Source organism: Zalophus californianus, chromosome 7 (genome assembly GCF_009762305.2).
Source record: "Zalophus californianus isolate mZalCal1 chromosome 7, mZalCal1.pri.v2, whole genome shotgun sequence".
NCBI lineage: Eukaryota > Metazoa > Chordata > Mammalia > Carnivora > Otariidae > Zalophus > Zalophus californianus.
Genome location: NC_045601.1, coordinates 83,185,984 through 83,213,877, shown reverse-complemented (window position 1 = coordinate 83,213,877; position 27,894 = coordinate 83,185,984). Strand labels below are relative to the sequence as shown.

The 27,894-nt window shown below is 42.8% G+C and overlaps 1 protein-coding gene, 1 non-coding gene and 1 pseudogene across 2 annotated transcripts; 1 reads left to right on the top strand and 2 right to left on the bottom strand.

The window, feature by feature from the left end:
• Positions 1-44: 44 nt before the first annotated feature.
• Positions 45-1,567, bottom strand: LOC113927922 (annotated as a pseudogene).
• On the bottom strand, positions 1,182-27,863 carry CGAS (cyclic GMP-AMP synthase). Its single transcript, XM_027601774.2, has 6 exons — positions 26,780-27,863; positions 17,576-17,795; positions 11,888-12,130; positions 4,960-5,062; positions 2,523-4,363; positions 1,182-2,303 (listed from the first exon to the last, which is right to left on the bottom strand). Exons 1-5 carry the CDS (start codon positions 27,428-27,430, stop codon positions 4,012-4,014), a joined length of 1,569 nt encoding a protein of 522 aa, XP_027457575.1. The 5' UTR covers positions 27,431-27,863; the 3' UTR covers positions 1,182-2,303; positions 2,523-4,011.
• LOC113928186 lies at positions 17,385-17,488 on the top strand. Its single transcript, XR_003521860.1, has one exon. It is a non-coding gene; the product is annotated as a small nucleolar RNA U13 (small nucleolar RNA).
• Positions 27,864-27,894: the final 31 nt, after the last annotated feature.

Here is a 27,894-nt window from a genome sequence, read left to right as displayed (position 1 = left end):
TACAGGGTGGGGGAGGGTATAGCCAGGTACACCCCCATGCCTTCTCATTTAACCAAAAGATCAAGCTCAGCAGCTCCAAACTCAGCATTCCTGGACGCAGCCCATTCACCCGGCTCTGATTTCAGGATCTCCAGCATCTTCTTTCGGTTCTCTTTCACGGCCGGTGGGGCAATTCCTGGGAGTTGTATCTGGGGCCCAGGGCTTCCCAGGGACCCTGGGAACTTCGGTTAACTATGAACACACCACAGGTGAGACTCTGGCCAAGTCTTCGGACCCCAGCAGCCCCTCGAAACCAAAGCAAAACAGACCGGCAGCCTGGGGCGGAGGTGGAGACACAGCCAAGGGTCTCCAGCCTGCACAGAGATGGACATTTCTAAGTCTCTGGCGCCCAGGTCTTCTTCCCTGGAGTCAGACTCAACATTCAGGGCGTACAGCACAGGAGTGGTGGTGGGGGTGACATGGATATTACATGTCTTGAAGAGATCCTCCCTAGCAGGCTCCTTGCTAGGAGGGTTGGTTTCCTTCTCCAAGAAAAAAGCAATCCTGGGACTCCTTTGAGGCATATGGACAGTATGAGCCACAATCTTCAATCTTTTTTTTTTTTTAAGTTTTATTTATTTAAGTAATCTTTACATCCAACGTGGGATTAGAACTCACAGCCCCAAGATCAAGAGCCACATGCTCTTCCGACTGAGCCAGCCAGGCACCCCTTAAAATGATGTGCTTTCTAACTAGAGCCACGTGGGGTGCCTTGGCCAGATTTCAGGAAGGGTACTCGATCAGGGCCTGATTTCTGCTGGGACCTCCACAGAGACTGAGTAGGAGTGGGGCCCTGGCTCTGGAGCACTGGGCAGCCCCTCGGAACCACATTCACCACTCAGACACATAGGCCTTGGTCTCCGTCTTGGCCATCGCTGGGGCTCACACCAACCCAGAGGGCCAATGGAGACCCTACATGACTTATTTTTAGAAAGTAGTCCCCAGTTCTTTTCCCCTTTATTTTTCATCACCAAGATGCAACCACTTTATCTTTTAGCCATTTTATTTTTTTAAAGATTTACTTATTTGAGAGAGAGAGAGAGAGAGAGAGAGAGCGCAAGCCTGAGCAGGGGGAGGGGCAGAGGGAGAGAATTCCAAGCAGACTCCCTGCTAAGTGTGGAGCCTGCCCCAGGGCCCGATCTCATGACCCTGAGACCACAACCCGAGTCAAAATCAAGAGTACTTAACTGACGGAGCCACGCAGGCGCCCCTTAGCCATTTCTAAATAACATGCTTATATTACATTTTCTTGGTTTTTCAAATTTGCTATTATCTACTCATCTCCCACTGTAAGAGAGAGAATTCAGCTCATTCATACCTATGATGGTTATACTCTTAGGGTGGTTCCATGACTCTCACCCTCCTGGGATTTGTATCTAGGTAACAAAAACATGAAAATATAACTCGTCAGTAACCTAACTCAGAGAGAAGTCTTGCCTTTGCCATTGGCTTCTGGCAGGTAATCACTAAGGCCTTGGAACATGCCAGAAAGTCTAACAAAGTGATTTATGGTGGGGCTTTGGGTCATGATGGTCACAGCGGTTGGACTCTGAGGTTAGACATGTAGGCAGTCAACCACTGAGCTCCAATAAAAATTCTGGACACAGACTCAGATGAGCTTCCCTGGTTGGCAATATACCACGTGTATTGTTATATGCCGATGCAAGAGAATAATGCATCTGTGACCCCACAGGGAAGGGAGGACAGAAGCTCTGTTTGGTCTCTGCTCTATGTGCTCTTCCCTTGGCTAATTTCAGCCTGCATCTTTACCCCGTAATGAATTGTAACCAGTAACCAGGAGTATAACTGTTTCAGCGAATTCTGAGTCCTTCCAGCAAATTATCAAACCTAAGAGTGCTTGTGGGAATCTCCTGAAACTGCAGTTGGTGTCAGAAGTGAGGCTGCTCTTGTGGGGGTTGTTTTTCCCCTGTGTAGTTGGCTAAACTGGCATAACACTCCTGAGTGAGTTCCCTCCCCTGGAATATGTGTGGGACCTGTGACTTGCTTCCAACCAATTAATATGGTAAAGGACATGGAGGGTACACGATTATGGACATGCAATTATGTTAGTAAGACTGTAGCACAGCCTCATGCTGGAGTCTCTCCCTCCCTTGAGCTCTGAAGTGACCTGCCACGTTGCATGGGCTGCCAGTGCTGGGAGGCTGGCATGGCAAGGAACACAAAGCAGTTCCTAGCAGCTAAGGACAACCTCTGGCTGCCATTCAGGAAGAAACTGAAGTCCTCAGTCTTACAAATGTGTGGACCTAGGGCGCCTGGGTGGCTCAGATGGTTAAGCGTCTGCCTTCGGCTCAGGTCATGATCCCAGGGTCCTGGGATCGAGTCCCGCATCGGGCTCCCTGCTCCTTGGGAGCCTGCTTCTCCCTCTGCTTCTCTCTCTCTCTCTTCCTCTGTCTCTCATGAATAAATAAATAAAATCTTTAAAAAAAAAAAAAAAAAAAAAAAAAAAAAACAAATGTGTGGACCTAAATACTGCCAGCAAAGGTGGATCATTCTTGGTCAAGCCTCAGATGAGACTGCAGCCCCACCTGACACCTTGATGGTAGCCTCGTGAGACCCTGTGCAGAGCCATGCCCAGGCTCTTGACCCACACACACTGAGAAAATAAATGTGTGTTGCTTGAAACCATTAAGTTTGTGGTAACTTGTTATGCAGCAATAGCAAACTATAGAATCCAACCCCTGTACCCCACTGTCACCATACAAGCACTCAGCCTGTTCCCTTATCCTCCCCAAATAACTCATCATAGTTCTGATAAGACTAAGAGTCAATGGTTATATTACTTTGGCTTCATATATAAATACAGCTGAGCAATATTCTCAAATCAGAACTTTTCTTGCACGCATTCGTTTTTCCTCTGGAATTAAAAAGTTTGGACTTTTTTGTTTGTCTAGTTTTCTATTAGTTAGCATTCACTGTCCCCAAAACTCTCCTCCAAATGTCTGTTCTCTTAGTATGTTTAAGTAGGTTGTTAAACAAGATGTATAAAGGGCGCCTGGGTGGCTCAGTCGTTAAGCATCTGCCTTCAGCTCAGGTCATGATCCCGGGGTCCTGGGATCGGGTCCCACATCAGGCTCCCTGCTCCACGGGAGGCCTGCTTCTCCCTTTCCCACTCCCCCTGCTTGTGTTCCTGCTCTCGCTATCTCTGTCTCTGTCAAATAAATAAATAAAATCTTCAAAAAAGAAATAAACAAGATGTATAAAGTGCACAAACTGTGAAGGAGAAGACTGATAAATTCAACTACATTAAAGTTTTAAAACCTGGTTTACTGGGGTGCCTGGGTGGCTCAGTTGGTTAAGCGTTCTGCCTTCAGCTCAGGTCATGATCCCAGGGTCCTGGGATGGAGCCCCGCATCAGGCTCCCTGCTCAGGGAAGCCTGCTTCTCCCTCTCCCACTCCCCCTGCTTGTGTTCCTTCTCTCGCTGTGTCTCTCTGTGTCAAATAAATAAATAAAATCTTTAAAAAAAAAAAAAAACCCTGGTTTACTAAAAGACACCAAAAATGGTAAAGACATGCCACACGTTATTCATTATGTAGGCAAGCAACAAAGTATAAATATCCAAAGTATACGAAGAACTTCCACAAAACGAGAAAACAATACAATAGCCAATAAGAAAATGTACAAAATACACAAGAAGGAAAAAGTTAATGAACAGCAGAGGAGAAAGGGCAATTCCATCCGTTCCTTTAAGTGTTGTATGCATGTATTGCCTTTTCAGAAATACATATAAAAGTGTTATGAGGCATAGTAGGCCTTCAATTATTTGACAGATGAATGAATGAGGGGCTCTCCACTGAGCAGAGAGCTGGATGTGGGGCTCGATCCCAGGACTCTGGGATCATGACCTGAGCCGAAGGCAGCCGCTTAACCGACTGAGCCACCCAGACGCCCCTCAAACATTCCAATTATTATAAAGTCACTCTAAATTCTTGATTATTTTTAAAAATATAATTTCAAAATTCACGAAAAACTGGAAATCCATTGTTTCTTTCATATTCAATTTGCTGTGATAGAAATTCTTTACTTATTTTGTCAATTTGGTCCCGAGAGAATAGATTGAATCCAGGAATAAAATAATGCTTGAGTTGTTCAATCTTGAGGCACTCAAGAAAGTATGTCACACAGTTATCAAAGCAGAGCTCTAGGTCTCTGGTGTGCCACTGACTGTCTTGCGGGTCCTGGGTACAGACATGAAAGAAGGCAGTTTTCACATGGTAGGAGCAGAATTTATCCAGTTCCTTTCGGTGTCCAAACTTTATTTTCAATTGTTCTAAGAGATACTTCATTAGTTTTAAGCAATCTTTCCTATTGAATAAAAAAGAAAACCACTTATTATTTATTTATTTTTAAAGATTTTATTATTATAAAAAGCCACCCAAATACGAAGACACATCCAATTGTTGTGGCTAGCCATGGTGAGTGTTCATATCCTCTCACCCTGTCATACTTTATACAACTATCTGATCTAGGTTCAGGAATATGCTCTCGCCTTGCCTTCTAACAACACTATTTCCTTGGGCCCTTGGATCTGGCTTCCCTGGTTTCATGCTCATCCCCTAGATAATACTCCAGGGTCAATCCAGACACGCACTGCCCCCAGGACTCAACTCAGCAATGATCATCTTCAGGTTAGAGCTATGAAATCAGTAAAGAATTAAATGTTCAGGGGCGCCCGGGTGGCTCAGTCAGTTAAGCATCTGCCTTCGGCTCAGGTCATGATCCCAGAGTCCTGGGATCGAGCCCCATGTTGGGTTCCCTGTTCAGTGGGGAGTCTGCTTCTCCCTCTCCTTCTGCTCCTTCCCCTGCTCATGCTCTCCCTCTCAAACAAATAAATAAAATCTTTAAAAAAAGAATTAAATGTTCCATAGATAATCTCCCATTTAACAAAACAAGGAAGTTACCTGCAACATTTTACTCCATCAGTTTCACAGCATGTTTTAGAATGTCCATGACTTTTCAAAAGGTCCTTTTCAATGTTAGAGAAGGACAGCCGCCATGTTTCTTCTTAATTTCCAAAAGAAAAATAGAAAAGCACTTTACCAAAAACATTCATATATAAACAACACAATATTGTGTGATTTCCTTCATTAAAATATCACTCTGGAAGATTTCTAGGGGAAGACAGACCAAAAGAAGTGAATAGATAAATAATGTAATTACATATTGAAACAAGTGACTTGAGGGCGCCTAGGTAGCTGTTCTGTATGGATACATGTTTTTGTGATTTGTCCCGCATAACTGACCACCTGGATGTGCATCAACACAGGCAGGCTAAGGAATGTTGTTTGTGAGACTCATGCTGTGTGAATAACCTTGGAAGCCTAATTGTTTAAACTATATTAGCTAGCCTCCACATCAGAACTGGCCCTTCTGTTCTGGATGCCAAGACCTACAAATCTTGTCTCACATCCCCTTCTGCTCCAGGCTGGGCTGGCCCCCCCAGAATGGAATCTAGGAAGAGAAGCAGAGACACGTAGCCCAGGCTCCTTGAAAATACAGAAACATGATCACATGGAGGTGCACCTCGCTCCAAAACATGTAGGCGAACAAATGTTTTCATTTCAAACCCTGTTATTTGCCTTGTAAATATGGCCCTTATGGGGATGGTCAGTTGGAAGTCTCACCTGAGGGGAGGATGCTCCACCCAGGCCTCTCAATCGGGACTCCAACCTGTTTCCACCGGGTTCCCTTGTTGTTGAGGTTGGATGTTGTTAAGTACCCAGTTTGATGTAACTTTGCCTTATTCTCACTCATTGCCTACTATTACCTTCATCCATGTGTAGATTCCTTTCCTCTCCTGTTTCTATTAGGTTTTATAATAATAATAAAGTTTTCTTTCCTTTTCAAAGCTAAAATACGGCTGTTGTGAATCTTTTGTTCAGAACACCATCTCAGCCTTGTTGACTTTTCTTTTTTTTTTTAAGATTTTATTTATTTGTCAAAGAGAGAGAGTACAAGCAGGGGGGTTAGCAGGCAGAGGGAGAAGCAGGCTCCGGGCTGAGCAAGGGTCCCATGCATGCATGTGGGACTCCATCCCAGGACTCTGGGATCATGACCTGAGCTGAAGGCAGGTGTTAACCATCTGAGCCACCCCGGGCCTCTCAATTAGGACTCCAGCCTGTTACCACCAGGTTCCCCGGCTGATGAGGTTGGCTGGTGTTAAGTACCTGATTTGATGTAATTTCGCCTTTTTTTTTTTTTAAAGATTTTATTTATTTATTTGAGAGAGAGAATGAGAGAGAGAGCGCACAAGACAGGAGAGGGTCAGAGGAAGAAGCAGATTCCCGGCTAAGCAGGAAGCCCGATGTGGGACTCGATCCAGGGACTCCAGGATCATGACCTGAGCCGAAGACAGTGGCTTAACCAACTGAGCCACCTAGGCGCCGCCTTGCCTTATTTTTATTTATTGCCTACTATTACCTTCATCTATGTGTAGATTCCTTTCCTCTCCTGTTTCTATTAGGTGTTTTTTTATATAAGATTTTATTTATTTGACAGAGAGAGACACAGCGAGAGGGAACACAAGCAGGGGGAGTGGGAGAGGGAGAAGCAGGCTTCCCGTGGGGCAGGGAGCCCGATGCGGGGCTCGATCCCAGGACCCTGGGATCATGACCTGAGCCGAAGGCAGACGCTTAACGACTGAGCTACCCAGGCGCCCCTCTATTAGGTTTTTTTTTAAGATTTTATTTATTTATTTGAGAGAGAGAGTGAGAAAGAGAGAGCATATGAGAGGGGGGAGGGTCAGAGGGAGAAGCAGACTCCCTGCTGAGCAGGGAGCCCGATGTGGGACTCGATCCAGGGACTCCAGGATCATGACCTGAGCCGAAGGCAGTCGCTTAACCAACTGAGCCACCCAGGCGCCCCCTCTATTAGGTTTTATAATAATAAAGTTTTCTTTCCTTTTCAGAACCAAAACACAGCAGTTGTGAATCTTCTGTGCAGAACAGTGGCTTAGTCTGTTAAGTGTCTGACTCGCGATTTTACCTCAGGTCATGATCTCCTGGGCTGTGGGATTGAGCCCCACACAGGGCTCCACACTCAGTGGAGAGTCTGCTTGAGAGTCTCTCTCTCCCTCGGCCTCTCCCCGCACTCTCTCTCTAAAATAAATACATAAATCTTTAAAAAAAATAAAATAAAACAAGTGATTTGAAGCAGACAATGGGCTGAGATAGGAAAAAATGGTGGGGAGCAGCAGGGAGCTATTAATATAGTTAGCCATAATAAGATGTAGTACCTTTTATATATTGTTAAGTTCAGTTTTTTAAATATTTTGTTTCAATAATAATTTAAATCAATTGATTCAAATTGTTTGTTCATTGTTTTTATACCATCCTTGCAAGTTTTGGTATTCATGTAAAATGAACAAGGAAATGTTTCCTTTTTTTCTATTCCTTGGGAGATTTTATATAATAGAATGATTTCTGACCCTTCTCCCCAAGTTTACCATGGCTAGCTCTTTGACATTCTGACTATTCTATTATCTAGTTGGTTTTATACCAGAAGTGTATGATTGGTTTATAATTTAAAAATCAATCAATATACTCTGTCTCATTAACAGAATACAGGAAAAACATATCATCTCAATCAAAGCAGGAAATGCAGCTAATAAAACAACATTCATTCATAATTTAAATAAAAAACATCTCTTAGTAATTTAAGTCTGGATGGAAACTTGATAACAAAAGGTAGATTTAAAAAAACATAGCAACATAGGGGCACCTGGGTGGCTCAGTCGTTAAGCAGCTGTCTTAGGCTCAGGTCATGATCCTGAGGTCCTGGGATCAAGCCCCGCATCGGGCTCCCTGCTCCACGGGAAGCCTGCTTCTCCCTCTCCCACTCCCCCTGCTTGTGTTCCCTCTCTCGCTGTGTATCTCTCTGTCAAATAAATAAATAAAATCTTTCAAAAAAAATAAATAAAAATTTAAAAAGTAGCAACATAATATAAGGTAAAAAGTTGAGGTTTTTCCTTTGAAATTAGGAAGGCAGAGTGTTAGTTGTCCCCATTTCCATTCAACATGGCCTGGTTATGCTAACAAGCACAGTGAGGGAAGAAAAAACAGGGACATAGCATTGGAAAGGGAGAAACAAAGCTATTATTACTGATAGATGATATAATCGGGTATATAGAAAATACAAAAGAAGGTGGGTGACAGGTAAGTGCAAGTTCAATATATTCTCAATCTACTTTTGGCTTAAAACTTTTCATAATAGGGGCGCCTGGGTGCTCAGTCGGTTAAGCGTCTGCCTTTGGCTCAGGTCACGATCCCAGGGTCCTGGGATCGAGCCCTGCATCGGGTCCCTGCTCAGCGGGGAGCCTGCTTCTCCCTCCCCTCCCCGCTCATGCTCTCTCACTATCTCTGTTGCTATCTCTGTCTCTCTCTCAAATAAATAAATAAAATCTTTAAAAAAAATAAAAAAACTTTTCATAAGAAAAATTTACAAGTGCCTATGAGTAAATCTAACAAAATACATATATAACTTTTTAAAAGATTTATTTATTTATTTGAGAGAGAGAGTTGGGGGAGGAACAGTGGGAGAGAATCCTCAGGCAGACTCCCCACTGAGCACAGAGCCCGACACCAGGCTCAGTCTCAGGACCCATGAGATCATGACCTGAGCCGAAATCAAGAGTCAGACGCTTAACTGACTGAGGCACCCAGGAGTCCCCAAAATACATACAAAACCTCTATGGAAGATTCTAAAACTTCACTGAGAAGTTTTAGAGGAAATCTTAATAAATGGAGATGTGCACCTGTACATGGATTGGAAGACTCATTATTATAAATATATCAAGTCTCCCCAAATTTACCTATAGATTCAATGTACTCTCAATCAAAATTCCAAAAAAAATTTCTATGGAACCTGACAACAGGATACAAAAATTTTTAGGAAAATACAAAGGCTCGAGAATATCTAAAACAGGGACACCTGGGTGGCTCAGTTGGTTAAGTGGCTGCCTTCGGCTCAGGTCATGATCCTAGGGTCCTGGGATCGAGCCCTGCATCAGGCTCCCTGCTCAGCAGGGAGTCTGCTTCTCCCTCTCCCTCTGCTCCCCTGATCTTGCTCTCTCTCTCTCTCTCAAATAAATAAAATCTTATTTTAAAAAAACCATAATGAAACAAACAAACCTAACTATTTTGAGTTGGGTAGCTTAACCATCTGGAGAAATTTTTTCAAGCAGATTTAAGCTTGATATTCTGTTATTTTTTTTTAGATTTTTTTTAAAGATTTTTTTTATTTATTTGACAGAGAGAGACAGCGAGAGAGGGAACACAAGCAGGGGGAGTGGGAGAGGGAGAAGCAGGCTTCCCGCTGAGCGGGGAGCCCGATGTGGGACTCGATCCCAGGACCCTGGGATCATGACCTGAGCTGAAGGCAGATGCTTAATGACTGAGCCACCCAGGTGCCCCTAAGCTTGATATTTTGACTGTCTTTTTATCTTCAGAACAAAAGAACTACAGATAAATCTTAAACTGTTTTTTTTTTAATTATACTCTTGATAATGATGCTGGTATTATTTTGAAATAGGTAGAAATATTTTTTAAATTTTTAATTAATCAAATGATTTCTATTTTTAAAAGTATAGCTTGTGAGACCAGAAAATTTATAGTAAAATTTTTGGAAAGAGAAAAACTAAAATAGGTGTTATACATGCCTGAAATGTAGTATAAGTACTTTCACTGCTAATATGCCCCTCTGTTCAGTCATTTGGATACAGAGATGGGGGGGGTCTTGCCTGAATACAGATAACCTAGAATGATAGGAGAACAGCCAAAGGTAACAGAGAGCAAATATAGGCTGAGCACCCATCACCAGCCTCCACTTTCATCTTAATGCAAGGACCTCAAGAACTACCCAATCACACTGGCCTCTGTAGGGCCACAGGGCCTCTGAAGGACTCTCTCATCCCAATCTGATTCATCTCCCAGTCTTGCCCAGGGCAGTCAGTGGTAGACTAACAAGCTGGTGGTATGGGTCCTCTTAAGATCTCTGCATCACATACGGTGAGGGTTTCTTGGGATAGCCATTCTAGAAATTATTCAGTGGTGGCAACCCCTTTGCAGAAAGCTATGTTCCTTTTCTAAAATTATGAATAATGATATTTGTAATTCCCTCTTAACAGAAAATGGCTTGCAGAAAATGGCCCCTATATATGTGCAATATAAAAACTTATGATGCGTGTACAAAACACAAGCCATCAAACTAAGCATGATTGACTAATTCCAGGATTTGTTCAGCAATACTAATTTGTAACTTGGTTCCTACGTTTCATGGTGTCCTCCAATATCCCTGGAATTGAGCTGTAGTAGGTACCAAAAGTACTTAATTTATGAGAGAAAAATAAAATAATCAGCTAAACTGATTTTAGCTGTTGTGTCTGTAGACTAACTCAGAACCTGAATGTTACCCAAGAGCACCACTTGAAAACCTGTCCTTACCAGTCAGGCAGAGTACACAGGTGAGAAGACCAACTGCAGCTGAGGCTGCAAAGGTCCGCTATCTGCATGGGGCACAGAGGAAGGGGAAGAAGGAAAGAAAGGAATATGGCTGGGAATGAGAATCTAGGCCCTGATGATAACATTAATTATAACTGCCTTGTACTAAACTAGGGATTTTACACACACTGTCTCATTTTTATCATCCCAGAAACTTTTTTTTCTTTTTTTTTTTTTAATTTATTCGAGAGAGAAAGAAAGCAAGAGCGCAGGGGAGGGACAGAGGGAAAGGGAGAGAGAGACTCCTCAAGCAGACTCCCCACTGAGCTCGGAGCCGGATCCCAGGAACCTGAGATCATGACCTGAGCTGAAACCAGGAGTCAGCCACTTAACCAACTGAGCCACCCAGGCGTGCCCCCACCCCCAGAAACTTTCAAGTAGCTTTGATTAAACCAGTATAGAGATGAGCAAACAGGTTTAGAGAGGCTTGGTTAACTAGCCCAAGATCACACATCTAGTAGAAGAAGAAGCCTCAGGATTCAGATCCAGGGTAGTCTGACTCCAAGGCCAGTACTGCCCTTCTCTATTGAAAACAAACAAGCAAAAAATAACATTCAAATGTGGGTTAGAAGATATTTGAAATCTGAGTATTTGCTATTACTACTACAACTATGCCTTTTTCAATTCCATTCCTCCCCAAACTCCCATCTTATAGTCTATTTAGCCTCATGGCTCTTGGTAAGCCAATAGCACTAGTTACTGTTCTAGTATATAACATTAACAACCCTTGGGGCGCCTGGGTGGCTCAGTTAGTTAAACCGCTGCCTTCAGCTCGGGTCATGATTCCAGAGTCCTGGGATTGAGCCCTGCATCGGGCTCCCTGCTTATGCAGGAAGCCTGCTTCTCCCTCTGCCTGCCGCTCCCCCTGCTTGTGCTCTTTCTCTCTCTCTCTCTTGCGATCTCTCTGTCTGTGTCAAATAAATAAATAAAATCTTTAAACAAACAAACAAACAAACAAAAAAACAACACTTGGGGTGCCTGGCTGGCTCAGTGGTTAGAGCCTGTGACTCTTGATCTTGTGGTAGTGAGTTCAAGCCCCACGTTGGGCATAGAGCTTTTTTTTTTTTTTTAAGATTTTATTATTTATTTAAGAGAGAAAGAAAGAGCACAAAGAGGGGGAAGGGCAGAAGGACAAGCAGACTTTCCATTGAGCGGGGAGCCCAATGTGGGGCTTGATCCCAGGACCCTGGGATCATGACCCGAGCCAAAGGCAGACACTCAACCGACTGAGCCACCCAGGTGCCCCCATAGAGCTTACTTTAAAAAGAAAAAAGAAAAAAAAAGGGCAGACCATTCTTTTATATCTTTAAGTTAACCTTCACATTCAAGATACCTTGAAAACCATTTCCTTCCTTTGCATGCTTGGGTACCAGGTAAAATGGCTGTCGTCTCAAATCGGTTTTAACTTTTGTCCCAAGCCACTGACTGATGGGCAGTCCTTCCTGGGTGCTAGCAGGCCAGCTGCTTTTTGACTCCAAAGCCAGGATTATATCCACAGATATTTCTTTAGGTTTTCTAATAAGAAGTGTTACAGCAGGGCTCCCCCTCTTCTTCCTCTGCATAATGACATCTGTATCTGTTTAAACGTATAAAAGGGGAAGACAGCATTTATCAATCCAATTGTCTGCGAAAAGAATATATCCATCATTGGAAATCTATAAAGTGCTAAGTGTAAGGTGAAATGAGTTCCAAAGCAGAAACTGATCCCAAAAGCAAAGTGTTTTTCCCCATTTAACCAATATTTATCAATACCTACCATAGGGAAGCATTGTCAAAATTCTGTCTGGTATAAATGATGAGGAGCCCCTGAAGACTTTGGGCTTTGGGAGTATTGATTAATTTTTCACCTAAATGTATGGAGGGAAGCCTGGAGAAAAAAGCAGATGAGTGGCAGGGAGGAGACAGGCAATCGAGAAGACCACAGCAACAGTCCAACACAGAGGGTGTGTGCGTGTGGCACCACAGAGGCAGGGGGCATGAAGACAGAGGGAGCAATCCATGTTCACTGCAGCATTACCTCACAACAGCCAAGACATGCAACAACCTAAGTGTCAATGGATGGATGAATGGATACAGAAACTATGGTAACTATACACAATGGAATATCATTCAGCCTTAACTCAGAATATCCTGCCATTTGTGACAACATGGATGAATCTGGAGGACATTATACTAAGTGAAATAAGCTAGATGCAGAAAGGCAAATACCGCATGACCTCACTTTCATGTGGAATCTAAAAAAGCAGAATACATAGGAGCAGAGGGTAGGATGGTAGTTACTGGGGGTGGGGAGGTGGGGGAAACGGGGGGATGTTAGTCAAAGGGCACAGAGTTACAGTTATGTAGGATGAGTAAGTATAGAGATCTAATGTATAGCATGATGACTGTCATTAATACTACTACACTGAACGCTGGAAGTGAGCTCAGAGAGTAGATTTTTGGTACTCTTACCACACACACAAAAGGCAACTATGTGAGAAGGTATGTTAATTTGCTTGATTGTGGTAATCACTTCACTACGTATACGTATATCAGAACAGCATGTTGTACACCTTGAATACAGCTGACCCTGGAACAAGATGGGTTTGAAATGTGCAGGTCCACTTAAATGCAGATTTTTCGGGTAATTATAGTACAGTCCTGTAAACATTTTCTCTTCCTTATGATTTTCTCTTTTTAAGTTTTTAAATTCCAGTTAGTTAACATACAGTGTAATATTAGTTTCAGGTGTACAATATAGTGATTCAACACTTCCATACAAGACCCTGTGCTCATCATGACAAGTGCATTTCTTAATCCCCATCACCCGTTTAATCCATCCCTCCCCCCACCTCTCTTCTGGTAACCATCAGTTTGTTCTCTGTAGCTAAGAGTCTGTTTCTTTTTGTCCCTTTGCTCCTTATTTTGTTCCTTAAATTCCACACGAGTGTGATCATATGATATTTGTCTTTCTCTGATGGACTTATTTCCCTTAGCATCATACTCTCTAGCTCAATCCATGTAATTGCAAATGGCAAGATTTCATTCTTTTTTATGGCTAAATAATATCCCATTGTATATATAAATAAATATATATACATTTATAATAATATACATTATATACATATATATATACACCACATCTTTATCCATTCATCAATCAATAGACACTTGGGCTGCTTCCATATTTTGGCTACTGTAAATAATACCTCTATAAACACAGGGGTGCAGGCATCTCTTTGAATTAGTGTTCTTGTATTCTTTGGGTAAACACCCAGTAGTGCGATTGCTGGATTATAGGGTAGTTCTATTTCTAACTTTTTGAGGAACCTCCATATTGTTTTCCAGAGTGGCTGTACCAGTTTGTATTCCCACCAACAGTGCACAAGGGTTCCTTTTACTCCACATCCTTGCTAACACTTGTTGTTTCTTGTGTTTTTGATTTCAGCCATTTTGACAGGTGTGAGGGGATCTATTACTGTAGTTTTGATTTGCATTTCTCTGATGTTGTCATGATAAACATCTTTTCATGTATCTCTTGGCCATCTGCATGTCTTCTTTTTTTTTTTTTTAAAGATTTTATTTATTTGAGAGAGAGAGAATGAGAGATAGAGAGCACAAGAGGGAAGAGGGTCAGAGGGAGAAGCAGACTCCCTGCTGAGCAGGGAGCCCGATGTGGGACTCGATCCCGGGACTCCAGGATCATGACCTGAGCTGAAGGCAGTCGCTTAACCAACTGAGCCACCCAGGCGCCCCATCTGCATGTCTTCTTTGGAGAAATGTTGTTCATGTCTTCTGCCCATTTTTTAATTGGATTATTTGTCTTTTTTGGTGTTGAGTTTAGTAAGTTCTTTAGATCTTGAATACTAACCTTTATTGGATGTCATTTGCAAATCTCCCATTCAGTAGGTTGTCTTTTAGTTCTGTTGTTTCCTTTGCTATGCAGAAACTTTTTATTTTGATGTAGTCATTCCTTATGATTTTAACATTTTTTTCTCTAGTTTACTTTATTGTAAGAATATAGTATATAATACATAGAACATACAAAGTATGTGTTAATCAACTGCTTATGTTATCCGTGGGGCTTCCAGTCAACAGGAGGCTCTAAGTGGTTAAGTTTTGTTAAGTTATACACAGATTTTCAACTATGTGGGGAGGTTGGTGCCCCTAACTATCCTGTGTTCAAGGAACAACTGTACAGTTTTTATTTTTTTTTAAAAGACACAAGTAGCAGAAATGAGAACAATTAAAGAGGTTCAAATCAACAAAACTGGTAGATGGACTGAATCTGTAAGGTAAGAAAGAAGGTAAAAGTCTGGAATGCCATCCCAGGATTTTGACCTGGGAAATGGTTGATGTTGAGTTGATTCTTCAATATGGAATAATCAGAAGGAAGAAAGATTGGGATGAGATGCACTTCATTTTAGACATACTGAGCTCTAGGTGTGTGGAAGACACCCAAGTGAAGATGGCCATAGGATAGGTGGTTGTGGTGGTCAGAAATTCGGGAAAGGAGTATAGAGGAGAGATACTGGCTTTGGTATTGGGAAGTGTACAAGCAGTAGCTAAAACCACTCCCAGATAAGACTTCTGGAAGGGACCACAGTGAGAGAAAAGATAGGGGACAAAGGAAAAATCCTAGAGAACACCCTCATTTTCTTATTACTAAATTGGCAAAACCCACTTCTTACCCATGATATCCTTCTACCCTCCAATTCCTAGTAAGAAGTGTCCATCTAGGGGCACCTGGGTGGCTCAGTCGTTAGGCGTCTGCCTTCGGCTCCAGTCATGATCCCGGGGTCCTGGGATCGAGCCCCCTATCAGGCTCCCTGCTCAGCAGGAAGCCTGCTTCTCCCTCTCTCACTCCCCCTGCTTGTGTTCCCTCTCTCGCTGTGTCTCTCTGTCAAATAAATAAAATCTTTAGGAAAAAAAAAGAAGTGTCCATCTACCTTTCAAAGGCCACCCCTGCACATAGTATCTGGATTCCTTCCTTCTCACCTTCTTAAGCAGCTTTTGTTTTTGTTTTTAAGATTTTATTTATTTATTTGAGAGAGAGAGAGCACTTGAGAGGGGGGAGGGTCAGAGGGAGAAGCAGACTCTCTGCCAAGCAGGGAGCCCAATGCGGGACTCGATCCCGGGACTCCAGGATCATGACCTGAGCCGAAGGCAGTCGCTTAACCAACTGAGCCACCCAGGCGAAGCAGCTTGTTTTTTGAATTGTTCCCTCTCTCATCATCAGTGGCTGCCCCCTCCCTACTGGATCACTCCTATCTGTATACAAAGGGTTCCAGTATTTCTCATTCTAAAATATACCTTTCTCTTGACCCCACCCTGCCTCTTCCCCACACTGACCCATCTTTCTGTGTCCTTTACAGCTGAGACTTTGTAAAGATATGCCTACACATGCTGTCTTTACTGCTTCCCTGCCCTTTGTCTCTTGTGTGCTCAGGACCCCACTGGAACTGCTAAGTCAAAGTTACCAAAAAACCCCACAAAACTGTAGACCAAATCCAATAGTTTCTGGACATCAGTAGCACTCTATACACTGACTGCTCATTCTGAAAAACACTTAGTCTCCTTATGCTCCTTCTCTTCTTCCCAACCCCTAATGGGATCTTCTTACCACTCTACTTAACACTGCAGCTCCCCCTCCCCCATCCTATCCCCAACATTCTTGATCCCTCTCACTTTGCTATACTTTTTCATCATAAAACTTACTACTTTCTAGTATATAATTATGGTTTCCATTTGTTATTAATTGTATGTCTGCCCTTATATAACTATAAGGTGCAGAAGGGTGAAGGTCTTCATCTATTTATTCATTACTGTATCCCAAACACCTAGAACATCTGGCACATTAGATGATCCATCGATACTGATTCATGAATAAATGAATCAACTCTCTCTGCCAACGTGGTCTAATTCATTGTCAATGCCATTTATATGTTTACATATAGCCCAAACATATCCTCTGAACTTCAAACCCATATCCAATAACATACTTGACATACTCACTTCAGTGTATCACAGGAATCTCTAACTTAAAATATCCAAAGCCAAACTCCTCTAATTCATACCTCAAAATACATTCCTCTTCAGTCTTTCCCATCTTAGAAAATGGTACAATCAATCCACAGAGGTGCTCAGTCAGAAGACTGGAGGCCTTCTTTAATTCAATCATTTCTCTCAACCCCTACAGTTAATCCAGAAGTAAGCACTGCTCTAAGCTTGGATATGTCTGCTTCTCTCCATCCCCACCTTCATGTAAGCCATCACTATCTTTCACCTGAATTATTTCAATATTTTCCTTTTTCTTTCTTTTTCCTTATTTGTCTTTTTAGAATATATTCTCCAGAGAAGCCAGAGTGAACTTCTAAAAATACAAAGCCAATCATTATTCCTTAATTAAAACCTGAATGAACATGAAATCAATCTGAATTCATTTCCAGGATCTACAAGTCCTTGCACAGTCTGGCCCCTGGCCACCTCTTCAACTTCATTTCATGTCACTCTTCCCCTTGTCCACATAGGCCTCTTTTTGTTCCTTGAGCTTGCCAAGCTCTTTTCTGCCTTGGGGTCTTACTCCACCCCAATTGCTACTACTTCTCCCAGTTCATTCCCTTCAGAGCACGCAGTGCAATTTGTGTTTACAAGCTTCAAGAGGGGATCCAGTGATTTTATGCAACCACATGTACCCAGTGGCATAAGGCAGCTGTCCAGTGAATATTCAATGGAGACCAAAATAGAACTAATCAACATTTAGGAAGAATGCCAAGAAATTCCAGTAAACTAAAATCAAGGGTGAAGAGTTGTTTCCAGGACGTAGTGATGTCAAGAAAGATCAGAAGAGGATCCTTTTGTAGTTTATAAGTGTGATGATTGGGTATTCACGCTGTTGTGTGACAATATGCCTCCCTCAAACCTGTTATGACCTCGGCACTTAACCTGTCTGATGTGGAAAGAAAAAAATCAGGAGAGGAGTGTACATCGGCAATTAATAGGTATGATTAGAACTTTAAGAATCAAAAGTCAAAAATCTTACCTTGAATGTTTTTAATTTCTTCCTTAATCATCTTCCTAAACTTGAACAGCATCTTAGAAGCTGATAATATTTCATCTTCTAAAAACTGACTCAGAGGATTTCCTTTGGGATTTCTTTTGAACTTCACAAAGTAAAAAGCACCACTGTTGCAATATTCTTCTAGCTGAATTCTGGGGACCTCCAGTTTGAACATTATATCAAATTCATTAGGAGCAGAAATCTAAGAAATAGTAAAAATAGCACTGAAATGTTGGTTTGTGAATATTTTCCAAGCAACTGAAATTTTTTTCTTGAAATGTCCACCACATTAACACCCTACTTTGAAAAGCAAGATTCCTGGGGCGCCTGGGTGGCTCAGTCGTTAAGTGTCCGCCTTCGGCTCAGGTCATGATCCCAGGGTCCTGGGACTGAGGCCCGCATTGGGCTCCTTGCTCCGCGGGAAGCCTGCTTCCCCCTCTCGCACACCCCCTCTTCCACTGCCCCTCTCCCACTCCCCCCTCCCACTCCACTGTCTCCCACTCCCCCGTCTCCCACTCCCCCTGCTTGTGTTCCCTCTCTTGCTGTGTCTCTCTGTCAAATAAATAAAATCTTAAAAAAGAAAAGCAAGATTCCTAAGATTTATATCCTCTGGAAGTGGGATTAGTGGAACTAGGAGAGTATTATTGTTTTGGTTTGTAGATTCCACACTCTTTTTTTTAACCAAGAGTATGCATTATTTTTATAATTTAGAACAATTTTAAATGATATGCAAGCTTTTAAAATCCACACCAGCTTTTTTCTGAATTTAAAACTTAATAAAATAAGGGCGCCTGGGTGGCTCAGTCGTTAAGCGTCTGCCTTCAGCTCAGGTCATGGTCCCAGGGTCCTGGGATCGAGCCCCGCATCGGGCTCCCTGCTCTGCGGGGAGTCTGCTTCTCCCTCTCCCACTCCCCCTGCTTGTGTTCCCTCTCTGTGTTTCTCTGTCAAATAAATGGATAAAATCTTTAAAAAAAAAAACAAAAACAAAAACTTAATAAAATTAAAAACCAATAAGGTGCTATCTTTTATGTCACAAGATACTGCAGCCACCCTCCTGTCACAATGGTCTAAAAAAATGTGTGTAGTCATGTGCTGGCTAGTTGAGCAAAGACCATCTTGTTAGAGCTGCTGGTCACCCAAGTAACTGTGAGTGCCAAGTCATGCACTACATTAATGTCTTTGAACCACAGCATTTTAGGAGCTTCAAAGAATCATGTTCATCCTCACAACAGTAATATATGAATCAGCAATCAAAAATGATTATTTTTCTTATATTAAAAATAGCACAGGGCGCCTGGGTGGCGCAGTTGGTTAAGCAACTGCCTTCAGCTCAGGTCATGATACCAGGATCCTGGGATCGAGTTCCACATTGGGCTCCCCCTGCTCTCTGGGGAGCCTGCTTCTCCCTCTGCCTGCCACTTCCCCTGCTTGTGCTCTCTTTCTCTCTCTGTCAAATAAATAAAATCTTTAAAAATAAATAAATATTAAAAATAGCACAAATCTTTCATTAGTCAGGAGCATGCTTCAAGTACAGCTATTGGACTGTACTGTTCAACAGGGTACCTAGTAGCTATATATATCTACTGACCATATGAAATGTGGCTAGTCCAAATTGAGATATACTGTGCTGTATATTGAATTGTGTCCTCCCAAAATTCATATATTGAAGACTTTGTAAAGATATGCCTACACATGCTGTCTTTACTGCTTCCCTGCCCTTTGTCTCTTGTGTGCTCAGGACCCCACTGGAACTGCTAAGTCAAAGTTACCAAAAAACCCCACAAAACTGTAGACCAAATCCAATAGTTTCTGGACATCAGTAGCACTCTATACACTGACTGCTCATTCTGAAAAACACTTAGTCTCCTTATGCTCCTTCTCTTCTTCCCAACCCCTAATGGGATCTTCTTACCACTCTACTTAACACTGCAGCTCCCCCTCCCCCATCCTATCCCCAACATTCTTGATCCCTCTCACTTTGCTATACTTTTTCATCATAAAACTTACTACTTTCTAGTATATAATTATGGTTTCCATTTGTTATTAATTGTATGTCTGCCCTTATATAACTATAAGGTGCAGAAGGGTGAAACCCCAAAAGTGACTGTACTTGGAGACAGGGCTTTTAGACCGTTAAATGAGATCATGAGGGCAGGGTACTAATCTGATAGGACTGGTGGGAGGAGAAGGAGGTGGAGGAAGAGGAAGAGAAGGAGAAGGGAGATCCCTTTCTCTCTGCCCACATGCACTGAGGAATAAAGTGAAGATACAAGGAGAAGGTGGCTGTCTACAAGCAAGAGAGTCCTCACCCAAACCTAACCATGCTGGCACTATGATCTTGGACTTTCAGCCTCCAGAACTCTGAGAAAATAAATGTGTGTTGTTTAAGCCACCCAGTTTATAGTGTTTTTGTTATGGCAGCCTGAGCTGACTAGGGTATACTATGAGAATCGAACACTTGGGAGTGATGTCAGTGGGAATGAAGTAAGAGCCTCTGAAAATTCACTCTTCCACATAAGCAATAAGAACATGGGCCAGATTAGTCAATTCAACTTTTTCAGATCTGTATATTAACCAAGAGCTTGCAACAATCCAAGAAGGATTTATTCCAGAAAAATGGCTGAATCCCAATAGGAACTGTGAGCTTTGTGGGCACTGCCCTATTCTCACCCCCAGAGCACAGAAGGTTCTCATTCCCATTCCCTCTCAGAAACCCTCCACCGAGAGTAGCTACTATTCTGACTTCTTACACCATAGATTAGGCTCACCTGTTTGGAAACACCATATAAACCGAATCATATAAAATGTATTCTATTACATCTGACTTCTTTTGTTTAACATTACGTTTGTGTGATTCATCCATATTGTTATGTGTATTGGTAGTTTGTTCTTTTTCATCTTATGCAGTATTCTACTGGATTAATGGAATATATCAGAATACATTTACTTATTTTGTTATTAAGTATTTGGGTTAACAGTCAAAACTGTTCTGAGCACTCTTACATATGCCTTTTGGTGGACATGAGCACTCATTTCTATTGTGTATATACCTAGGAGTAGAACTGCTGGACCACAAAATAAGCATATCTTTAACTTTAGAAGAAACTGTCAATTTTCTAAAGAAGTTATACCAACCTATCCTCTCTTCATCAAGTAAGGGTGTTTCAGTTGCTCCACATCTTTTCCTAAGATGGAATTGTCAAGCCTTTTAAAATTTTAGCCATTCTAGTGGATAGATGTGTGGTAGAATCTCATCATGATTTTAATTTACATTTTGCTGATGATTAATGATGTTGAACACGTTTATTGTTATTTGGATTATATACTAAAGCATCTATTCTTTTGCCCAATTTTAAATTGATTTGTCTTTTTCTTATTGATTTGTACTAGTCCTTTGTCAAATATACATATTGAGAGTAACTTCTTCCAGGCTGTGGCTTGCATTTTCATTCTCTCAGTGGTGAGAAGTTCAATTCTAATGAAGTCCAATTTATCTATTTTTATGGTTAGCAATCTTAGTGTCCTATTTAAGAAATATTTGTACATCCCATTGTTATGAAGATACTCTGCTTTCTTCTAGGAGCTTTGTTGTTTTACCCTTCATCTTTAGGTCTATTTTATATCTTGAATTAATTTTTGTGTATGATGTGTGGTAGGTGGGTGTCACAGATATCCAACTGACCCAGTATCGATATTGAAAAAAACCAACCTTTCTCCCACCAAATTACACTATGCATATATTTTGTACTGAATTGAATTATATATGCAGGTCTGTCTCTGGACTTCCTACACAATTGGCTTATTTGTCTATCATTGCACCAATAATAACTGCTTAATTAGGGTAGCTTTATAGTAAGTCTTGCTCTTTGATAGGGTAAGTCCTCCAACATTTTCTCCTTTAGAACTACCTTTTATTCTAGGTTCTTTGCATTTCATTTTTTTTTTAAAGATTTTATTTATTTATTTGACAGAGAGAGAGACAGCGAGAGAGGGAACACAAGCAGGGGGAGTGGGAAAGGGAGAAGCATGCATGGGACTCGATCCCAGGACCCTGAGATCATGACCTGAGCCAAAGGAAGTCGCTTAACCAACTGAGCCACCCAGGTGCCCCTTTCATTTCATTTTCATCTCATCTCGTTTCATTTCAATTTTTCTTTTTTTTTTTAAAGATTTTATTTATTTATTAGAGAGAGAGAGAGAATGAGAGGTAGAGAGCAGGAGAGGGAAGAGGGTCAGAGGGAGAAGCAGACTTCCTGCTGAGCAGGGAGCCCGATGTGGGACTCGATCCCGGGACTCCAGGATCATGATCTGAGCCGAAGGCAGTTGCTTAACCGACTGAGCCACCCAGGTGCCCCTCTTTTTTTTTTTTAGATTTTATTTATTTATTTGACAGAGAGAGAGAGAGACAGCGAGAGAGGGAACACAAGCAGGGGGAGTGGGAGAGGAAGAAGCAGGCTTCCCACTGAGCAGGGAGCCCGATGCAGGGCTCCATCCCAGGACCCTGGGATCATGACCTGAGCCGAAGGCAGATGCGTAACCAACTGAGCCATCCAGGCGCCCCTTCTTTTCATTTTTTTAAGTAGTCTTCATGCCCAGCATGGAGCCCAACATGGGACTTGAACTCAAGACCCTGAGATCAAGACCTGAGCTGAGATCAAGAGTCAGATGCTTAACCGACTGAGCCACTGAGGCAACCCCCCTTTGCATTTTCATGTAAATCTTACAATTAACTTGTCAATTTAAACAAAAAATTGATGGGATTTTGACTGAATTGCACTGAATCTATGTAGATCAATTTGAAGAAAACCGAACATGATATAGATTTCCATTTATTTAGTCCATTTTCAAATTTACTCAGCAATGTTTTGAAATTGTTATCATCTTTAGCAAGATTTATTCCTAAATATTTGATGTTCTTGATGCTATTGTAAATGGCATTTTTACGTTTCATTTACACTTTTTTGCTTTTAATAAAACAAAAAACTTTAGTTTTTGTTTACTGACTTTGTATCCAGCAATCCTGCTAAATTCACTGATAACAGTTGAACAACAGATTTGAATTGGGTGGGTCCACTTATACATGGTTGTTTTTTTTAAACAGTACAGTATTATAAATGTATTGTGTCTTCCTTATGATTGTCTTAACAACATTTTCTTTTCTCTTCTTACTTTATTGTAAAATACAGTATGTAGTACATATAAGAGACAAAGTATGGGGCACCTGGGTGGCTCAGTTGGTTAAGCGACTGCCTTCAGCTCAGGTCATGATCCTGGAGTCCCTGGATCGAGTCCCGCATCGGGCTCCCTGCTCGGCAGGGAGTCTGCTTCTCCCTCTGACCCTCCCCCCTCTCATGCGCTCTCTCTCATTCTCTCTCAAATAAATAAATAAAATCTTTAAAAAAAAAAAGAAAGTATGTGTTACTGTTACTATTCATCAAAAAGTCAGTCAGCACTAAGCTCTTAGTAGTTAAGGTTTTGAGGAGTCAAAAGTTATATGCAGGGGCGCCTGGATGGCTCAGTCCGTGAAGCCTTCGGCTGGGGTCATGATCTCAGGGTCCTGGAATCGAGCCCCACATAGGGCACCCTGCTCAGCAGGGAGCCTGCTTCTCCCTCTCCCTCTGTCTACTGCTCCCCCTGCTTGTGCTCTCTTTCTCTGACAAATAAATAAATAAAATCTTTTAAAAATTAAAAAAAAGTTATATGCAGATTTTTGACTGCATGGATGGGGAAGGGTTGGTGCCCCTCGTCCCTGTGTTGTTCAAAGGCCAACTGCGTGTCTAATAGTTAATACAAAAATTCAGTCAAGTCATCTGCATAAATAGGTATTATTCCTCTTCTGATCTTACACATTTTGCTTCTTTTTCCTGCCTTGTTACACGGGCTCTGTGTATTCCTTTATCTCCTCTTTTTTTGTTCAACATTATGATCGTAGGATTCATTCACACTGTTGCATGTGGCTGTAGTTTATTTCTTTTCTTTACTAGTTAATGTACTACTGGCTAAAACCACTACAACTACTTGATTTCTATATAACCTTCCACTTAGCCCAAACTATATGATTGGTAAACTACGAAGAGACAAGGAGAACATTATGGAATGGCAATTACACAGAGAATTTCTATAAGAAATCTTCCAAATTTTCACCTAGAACTTGACAATATTACAATAAAATACATGAATAAAAATGTGTCAATGTGAAACTAAGTAAATAAATTATTGAGAGGTGTGTCTATCCTTTTTATCAGTTACAAAGAGTTTGGAATCTAATTTTGAAATCCAAGTGTATACATAACAGAAGAAAATACACCAAAATGATAACAGTGAATAAAATAAACAGGAATAATATTGCTCATCTATATGCTTTTCCTAACTTTCCAGGGACATCAACATGGAAAAGGAGCGAATATGGGAAAGGCTGAGAAAAGTGGTGGGGGGTGGGTAGCTGTGGGAGCCTGCTAGAAGATTAACTGCTGGAACCAGGCAGTGAATCAACTCTACAATAAAAATGTATCAGTTTTAAAAATCAATATATGTTTTAAGTAAAACAAATTTCATTCAATTTCTTCCATCAGTGTATGATTTTAAAAAAGAGGGGCACCTGGCTGGCTCAGTCAGAAGAGCGCATGACTCTGCATCTCAGGGTTGTAATTCAAGCCCCACTTTGGGTGTGGAGACTACTTATGTAAGTTAAACTTTTTTTTTTTAAAGATTTTATTTATTTATTTGACAGAGAGAGACACAGCGGAACACAAGCAGGGGGAGTGGGAGAGGGAGGAGCAGGCTCCCCGCTGAGCAGGGAGCCCGATGCGGGGCTCGATCCCAGGACCCTGAGATCATGACCTGAGCCGAAGGCAGACGTTTAACGACTGAGCCACCCAGGCGCCCCAGTTAAACTTTTTTAAAAATAAAAAATAAAAATAAAAAGACGACTGGTTCTGGGGCACCTGGCCTGGCTCAGTCAGTAGAGTATGCCCCCACTCTTTATCTCAGGGTCCTGAGTTCAACCCCACTTTGGATGTGGAGCTTACTTAAAAAAAAAAAAAAAGACTGGTTCTGACTGGAAACTTCTTTAAACATGTTATTGTTCCTTCCAAATGACTGCACTGAATGATATTTATGTAATAAGAATCATACTTAAGCCAGACAATCTAAAGAAAATTTTGCTCACTTGGCTTTCAAAATACTTTAGATGGAATTATATAGTCTTCAGTGCTAAAAGAGTTTAAGATTCAAAGACTGATACATACACTGTCTTTTTGGCAATAAACAAATATTACTGAGTCCACACCAATAAAATGGGGGGATGTTTAGGCTACAATTTATGTAAAACATTCTGTGACAATGGAGTTTACAATCCAGGTGGCAAGCCAAAAGAAAAATGTATGAAAGGTTTAATTTCCACCGAAAGCTACCAGGTTAAATGCTTATCGCGGGAATGAAATCTGAATCTGCTACCTTGGGAAAGCAGAGGTCTTGAGAAAAATCACTCATCCTTTTTTCTTGAGCACATTCATTCATTCATTCATTTGAATACTTGCTATGTGTTAAGGCTTAGAAATACAAAGATGCATAATATTTGGCCTGCTATCTTAAGAGTTTATAATTCTAAAAACCTAAATCTAGAGTTTAACAATCATTTACTTCTGAAGGAGAACAGTTAATTGAATAGCCAATATGTAACTATAAAATAAATTACGATCACCTAAAGGCTATCAGCCTCTATTTCTGTTCATGCTACACCCAAGATTTTATAGATCTACTGAAGGTGCACAGCCCAGCCCTGAAAAAACTGACAGATTAGGTGAAAACACAACTAAGGAAATCTGCCACTGGGGGCGCCCGGGGAGCTCAGATGGTTAAGCGTCTGTCTTCAGCTCAGATCATGTTCTCAGGGCCCTGGGATTCCGTGGGCTCCCTGCTCAGCGGGAAGTCGGCTTCCCCCTCTCCCCCCACCGCCTCTTCCCACCGCACCCCACCCCCGGTTGTGCGCGCGCGCTCAATCTCTCTCTCGCATGAATAAATAAAATCTTTTTTTTTTTAAGATTTTATTTATTTGACAGAGAGAGACACAGTGAGAGAGGGAACACAAGCAGGGGGAGTGAGAGAGGGAGAAGCAGACTCCCCGCTGAGCAGGGAGCCCGATGCGGGGCTCGATCCCAAGACGCTGGAATCTTGACCTGAGCCGAAGGCACACGCTTAACGACTGAGCCACCCAGGCGCCCCGAATAAATAAAATCTTAACAACAACAACAACAACAACAACAAAGGCCACCACTGGTCAGGAAAGAATCTCCAGTCAGGAACCTGCTCCTAAATCTTCAATTCATACTGGAACGAAGACTTTGATAACTCAGCTACAGGGGCGCCTGGGTGGCTCAGTTGGTTAAGCGACTGCCTTCGGCTCAAGTCATGATCCTGGAGTCCTGGAATCGAGTCCCGCATCGGGCTCAAGTCTGCTTCTCCCTCTGACCCTCTTCCCTCTCGTGCTCTCTATCTCTCATTCTCTCTCTCTCAAATAAATAAATAAAATCTTTAAAAAAAAAGTAACTCAGCTACACACAAACAAACGGAGCCGTGGACTACATACCCTAAAACAATCACACTGTATTTGTATTTAGGAGGAACACTTTTTAGGATCTGTAGATTTTTTCTTAATTTTTTTTAAAGAAATCACTCACTGTGAGGTTCCCAGGACATCTGTATAAGAAACTGGGGAAAGAGGAAGTCCGCAAGGGCTGGGGGGACTCACTGAAGATGTTCTTCCTATAGTTTTTCCCATAGGAAAAATGTTCCTAGATACACTAATTTTGTGGAATTTTTCGCACTCTTAATTATCCAAGTCATAACTTGACTAGGGCACACCAAGTATAGCACTGTTACAGAAACTCATTACAAATCTGCTTGCATGAATGAATCTATACGCTTTCATTCCCCCCACAGCAGTGTCTTGACAGTAGTTGGCAACCAATATTGGTTAGCTGTATGTTCGTTGGATGTATAGATGTTTAAACGAACAACTGATCCTCTTTTTGGCTGGAACTATGTCACAGGCCACAAGAGAACAAGAGTCTGAGTTACTTCCGAAGGGCAGTGAGGGACCGCGCGACCCGCGGGAGTTGGGACTATCGGGCAGGCCGGGGACACGGGCAAGGGAGTCGGCGGGCGGAGAGGCGCGGGGCAGCTCACCTTCACGTGCTCGTAGTAACTTCCGGTGCGCAGCAGCGAGACCCCTTTGAAATCGGACTCACAGCTCTGCAATCTCCGCAGCAGGTGGTCCACAACCCTGTTCACAATCTCCGCCGCCACTGAGATTTCCTCGCGCCTCAGCCTCAACTTTTCCAGCACCGCTCGGGGCTTCCAGGCGCCAGGCGCCTCCCTCTTCTGCCTCAGACTCCACTCGGGAAGCAGCGGGCCGAGGCCGGAGACCTCCGTGGGCTCTGGCAAGTCTCTCGGCTCCTGAGCGGCGCGCGCGTCCCTCTCGCGGCGAGATCCGGTCCTGAGAAGGTGCGGCCCCGGAGCCGCAGGAGACGCCAGCTCCTCCGCCGGAACCGCCAGCCCCTCCACCACGTCCTCGGCGCCCAGAGGCGCCTTTTTGGCGCGGACACTCCGAGCGCGCGCCTGTGGTCTCTCCGTGGAGCCCGTGGCACTCTTCTTCCGCCGGGGTCCAGATGCCCCGACGGGGCCGCACTTCTGTGCTTTGGGCCCGGCGGCACCAAGGGCGGCCGGAGGTTCGCTGGGCTCAGCCCGGGGACCCTTCTCTCCTTGCGCCAGAACCTTGTGGGTGGCGGCTCTGGCCTTCGAAGCTCTCCGCGTGGCATTTCCGCGCCGGGGATCCATGGCCGGCGCTCTCTCTTCCCCGAAAGGAGGGAGACTCGGTTTGTGGGCCACGGGAGGAGGAGCCGGCAGTGGCAGCGGGAAATGAAACTTAAATATCTGGCGGGAACGCAGGGACAGCGGCCCGGGAGCACGCGCCCAGGCGGAACGCTGGGAGGTCACGGGGAGCCACGACCCGGCCGCCAAGGGGCGGACCGCCCACGGTGCCCGAGAGTTGCTGACTTTCTCACCCTCCCGTACACGCGACGTCGCCGGGCGAGGAAGCCCACTGAATGCAACCAGAGGGCAGCAGAAAACACTCTCGAGCTTGGAAAGCTTGACAGATTTGCTGGCATTCAGCCTAAAAGAATTTTGGGAAACTACGGAGCTTCTCCCACATTGAAGTTGACAGAGAAAAAAAAAATTTTTTTTTAAATACTTTATTTGGGTGGCTTAGTCGTTAAGCGTCTGCCTTCGGCTGGGGTCAT

Coding starts and splice junctions, on each gene's coding strand:
- CGAS (XM_027601774.2), bottom strand. CDS start 27,430: ATGGATCCCCGGCGCGGAAATGCCACGCGGAGAGCTTCGAAGGCCAGA. Junction 12,131..17,575: donor AGAAATTAAAAACATTCAAG/GTAAGATTTTTG, acceptor ACGTTTAAACAG/ATACAGATGTCATTATGCAG. Junction 4,364..4,959: donor GATGGAGTAAAATGTTGCAG/GTAACTTCCTTG, acceptor TTTATTCAATAG/GAAAGATTGCTTAAAACTAA.